This window comes from Mandrillus leucophaeus, unplaced genomic scaffold (assembly GCF_000951045.1).
Source record: "Mandrillus leucophaeus isolate KB7577 unplaced genomic scaffold, Mleu.le_1.0 Scaffold70, whole genome shotgun sequence".
In the NCBI taxonomy this organism is placed as follows: Eukaryota; Metazoa; Chordata; class Mammalia; order Primates; family Cercopithecidae; genus Mandrillus; species Mandrillus leucophaeus.
In genome coordinates this window covers 4,168,002-4,172,439 of record NW_012107586.1, presented here as the reverse complement: position 1 = coordinate 4,172,439, position 4,438 = coordinate 4,168,002, and the positions used below count along the sequence as shown (strand labels likewise).

The following is a 4,438-nucleotide window of genomic DNA, read 5'->3' as shown; positions in this document are numbered from 1 at the left end:
TGCTACTGCATTCCAGCCTGGGCAACATGAGCGAAACTCCTTCTCAAAAAAAAAAAAAAGGGTTGTGTGTAGAGTGGGTTGGCTTATACCTTCCTAGGCTAGTTCTTGGTAAGTGGCTTGCTTCTATTTTAACAATAACCTTAGACTACACTGCATTTGTGGGAACAGATTGAAACCCCAGGCTCCTTCTGGGCTATCATGAGCCCTGAAGTGGCTCTTAGTGTCTGTATCTAATTTGACTTTCAAGGGTCTTTACCTTCTGTTGATTTTTGTCTTCTGTTAACGCTTTTGCTAGTGTACTCTGTTTTTGCCACACTTCCTTTCTTGAGGGCTACTTGGATCTTCTGCTTTTCTTGTTTGTTTGTTTGTTTTCTTGTTGTTGTTTTGAGATGCAGTCTTGCTCTGTTGCCCAGGCTGGAATACAGTGGCGTGATCACAGCTCACTGCAGCCTTGACCTCCTCAGCTCAAGTGATCCTTCCACCTCAGCCTCCTGAGTAGTTGGGATTATAGATGCATTCTACCATGACTGGCTAATGTTAAAAATTCTTTTTTGGTAGAGATGGGGTCTTACTATGTTTCTCAGGCTGCTCTTGAACTCCTGGACTCAAGTGAATTCCTACCTTGGCCTCCCAGAGTGCTAGGATTATAGGCATGAGCCATCTCAGCTGGTGGGATCTTTTTTTTGAGAAAGTCTCACTCTGTCTCCCAGACTAGAATGCAGTGGTGCAATCTTGGCTCACTGCAACCTCTGCCTCCTGAGTTCAAATGATTCTCATGCCTCAGCCTCTCAAGTGGCTGGGATTACAAACACCTGCCACCAAGCCCAGTTAATTTTTGTATTTTTAGTAGAGGTGGGGTTTGACCATGTTGGCCATGCTTGTCTCAAACTCCTGACCTCAAGTGACCCACCCGCCCTGGCCTCCCAAAGTGTTGGGATTACAGACATTAGCCACTGCATCAGCCACCTTCTTAATATATGTAATTATTGTATGTATGTTTACATTCATGTAAATGGGTTACTTGCCTATGAAACTCTAAGTTTCTATAAGAACATTTATTTTCAGTATTTTTTCTAGTACCTAAACCGAATTGGAGAGTACTTTATAAGAGTCTTTTGGCTAATGGATATCTCTTCCATCAAAGGTCTCCCAACATTTGATTCGTCCTCTGATGGGCATGAGTCTGGCGTTACAGTGCCAAGTGAGGGAGCTAGCAACATTGCTTCATATGAAAGACCTAGAGATCCAAGACTACCAGGAGAGTGGGGCTACGCTGATTCGAGGTGAGAGGACATTCTTGGAGGAGTCGGGTGGGGAGTGCTATAGATAGTCAAAGAGTCTTAGGAAAGAGGGAGACTCATTTGCATTAGAGAGGTGCTTCCCCCAGGATGCCTGCTGAATACTAATCAGAAACTGGAGTCTTGATACTAGGTGACTCTTTTTTGTTTGTTTGTTTGTTTTGGAGATGGACTCTCACTCTGTCAACTCGGCTGGAGTGTAGTGGGTGATCTCAGCTCATTGCAACCTCCGCCTCCTAGGCTCAAGGATTCTTCTGCCTCAGCCTCTCAAGTAGCTGGGATTGTGGACGCACGCCACCATGCGTGGCTAATTTTTTTGTGTTTTTAATAGAGATAGGGTTTCACCATGTTGGTCAGGCTGGTCTCGAACTCCTGACCTCAAGTGATCTGCCTGCCTTGGCCTCCCAAAGTGCTGGGATTATAGGCGTGAGCCACTGTGCCTGGCCTGGGTGACACTTTTCTCTGCCTCAAATACCTGACTGGAGCCCAAGTGGCCAATAGAAGCTGTAACTGAGTCCAGACATGCCCTAGGCAATGGCGGGGAAAGACTTTGGAAAGGAGCCAATAACTATACAGAATTATACCAGAGCAACATGGACTTGGGAGTTTAGGAAGTTTCATGGCTCCAACTTCAGAATAAAAATTCAATTTGGCCTTTGTTTTTGTGGCAGGAAAAACTCCTAGAGCAGATGCTACCACCAAACCTGCCATTTGTTGCTAATCACCCTCTCCCACTGCTGTTTGCCCACATGCTCTCAGCCCTTCTTCTCCCACTGAACTAGGTGTCTCTGCATGATGCACCTTCCTCCTCTTTCCTAAGTAACCCTGTTTTGTTCCCTTTCTATCAGGTAAGAAGCTTATCCTATATGACTCATGTTTCTTTTCTCTGTTCCTTCTTATTACAGATCGATTGAAGACAGAACCATTTGAAGAAAATTCCTTCTTGGAACAATTTATGATAGAGGTAAGGTATTTGTTATTTTCTTGTGTGTCTTTGCCCTACTTCCTCTTTCCAGGTGCCTGAGTGGCCACTTGTGTTTTGGGTATTAGGTGGCTTGTGTGGTTGGAATGCCCTTTGTCCAAAAAAGTTGCCCATAGAAAGTCTGATAAGGCTTGAGATGTACTTAGGGAGGATGAGGGGAAGAAGGGGGAAAGAACGGAGGAGGCAAAAGTGGGCTGATTGATACTTATAAAACATCTCTGTTAAAGTACCAGGGATTTCATTTGGAATTCTCTAACCTTGGAAAGGTTGGTTGACCAGTTGTTAAATTTTTGCTTGTTGAGATCTGGTCATAAGGTCTGGACTGTAGAGCAGAAGGGTAGGCGTCATTACTTGTCTAGGCCCTTTCAGGATCCAGCAGGAGACGAAGGTAAAAAGCTTAGGGCTACCATTTGGGAGCTGTCTTGTGGGCACAGTAGGTTGTGGAAAATCACAGTGTTTATACAAGGGGACTGGCAAAGGAATGAATGGGGAGTAGATAATTGTGGCCTGTCAGAAGCTCCTGCCTAGGTTTCCCTTCTAAGGATTGAGCTCAGCCAAAAGAAACATCTATTAAATGCCAAATAGGGAAAGTATTAATAATAGTGACCTTTGATTATGCCAGTCAGTATTGATCTTCTTCCCTCACTCTTCTGTGACTTGTTGGTTATACAGTTAGTACCTTAGTATTATTGCCCCATTTTCTTTTTTCTTTTTCTTTTCTTTTTTTTTTTTTGAGATGGAGTTTCGCTCTTATTGCCCAGGCTGGAGTGCAATGTGCGATCTCGGCTCACCACAACCTCCGCCTCCCAGGTTCAAGCAATTTTCCTGCCTCAACCTCCTGAGTAGCTGGGATTACAGGTGTGTGCCACCACGCCCAGCTAATTTTGTATTTTAGTAGAGATGGGATTTCTCCATGTTGGTCAGGCTGATCTGGAACTCCTGACCTCAGGTGACCACCTGCCTCGGCCTCTCAAAGTGCTGGGATTACAAGTGTGAGCCACTGTGCCCAGCCTATTGCCCCATTTTCTAATTATATATATTACCCAAGTTGGTACTTTATCATGTAAGTAAATAATGCTATTATAATCTGGTGTTATATATAGATTATTTATATTTCTGCATTGTCTTCTGGATTAATTTATAAGCTCTTTGTGGACAGGGTCTCTATCCCATACCTCTTTTGAAACCTAAATTAGCACTTTTTAAAGGGCTAGGCATAAAGCAAGTATTCTTTATTTGGAACCTCCTGTTCTGCCTCTGCGCCTTGACTGAGCTACAATGCTTGGGGTCTAAACACTAAATGCAAAAAACGTGAGATAGGTGCTCAGTCCAGGTACTGAAGCAATTGTAAGTCTGGAGAAGAAGGAAAACTTGTATTGCTAAGTCCTGAAACAGAAAAGGTTTCAAGTCTTTTTGTTGTTGTTGTTGTTGTTTTTGTTGTTTTGTTTTGTTTCTTTTGAAATAGAGTCTCACTTGCTCTGTCACCCAGACTGGAGTACCATGGCACAATCTTGGCTCACTGCAACCTCCCTCTCCCGGGTTCAAGCAATTCTTCTGCCTCAGCGTCCCAAGTAGCTGGGATTACAGGCACGCACCACCACACCCAACTAATTTTTGTATTTTTAGTAGAAACAGGATTTCACTATGTTGATCAGGCTGGTCTTGAACTTCTGGCCTCAAGTGATCCACCCTCCTTGACCTCCCAAAATGCTGGGATTATAGATGTGAGCCACCATGCCCAGCCTAGAAAAGGTTTCAAGTTTTTATGGGTAAAGAGAGACCATCAAACCTAAACTTGTGACTGAGAGAGATTTCTTAGGCCGTTTTTCTCTTAGATAGCTTCCCCTGTCTATAAGTTTAGGTATTAAGGCTGGGGATAACATACTGGTTCCCTGCCTCATCCCCTTAGTTAAGCACTGCAAGGCTTGTTCTTAGCTCAGTAGAGAGGTCTCTTCCTGATCTAGTGCCTGCATACCTACCCAGCTTGACTTCTTAACATTTTTCTCTATGTACTTTATGCCTTAGCTATATGGAATGACTTTTAATTTCCCCAAATGCTGTTTTATCTTATCTTTAGGTACACATTCTTCCCATGATCTAGAATGCCCAATGTTCTGGCCTTATCTAACTTATAAACTTCTTTTTTTTTTTTTTTTTT

At 43.4% G+C, this 4,438-nt stretch overlaps 1 protein-coding gene across 1 annotated transcript in view; it reads left to right on the top strand.

Annotated features, from left to right (window-relative positions):
• The window catches only part of NHEJ1 (nonhomologous end-joining factor 1), a 94,824-nt gene that overhangs the window by 16,947 nt on the left and 73,439 nt on the right, over positions 1-4,438 (top strand). The window contains exons 4-5 of the mRNA XM_011964624.1: positions 1,145-1,283; positions 2,204-2,262. Coding sequence (XP_011820014.1) covers positions 1,145-1,283; positions 2,204-2,262 — 198 coding nt within the window. The remainder of the gene's footprint in view (positions 1-1,144; positions 1,284-2,203; positions 2,263-4,438) is intronic.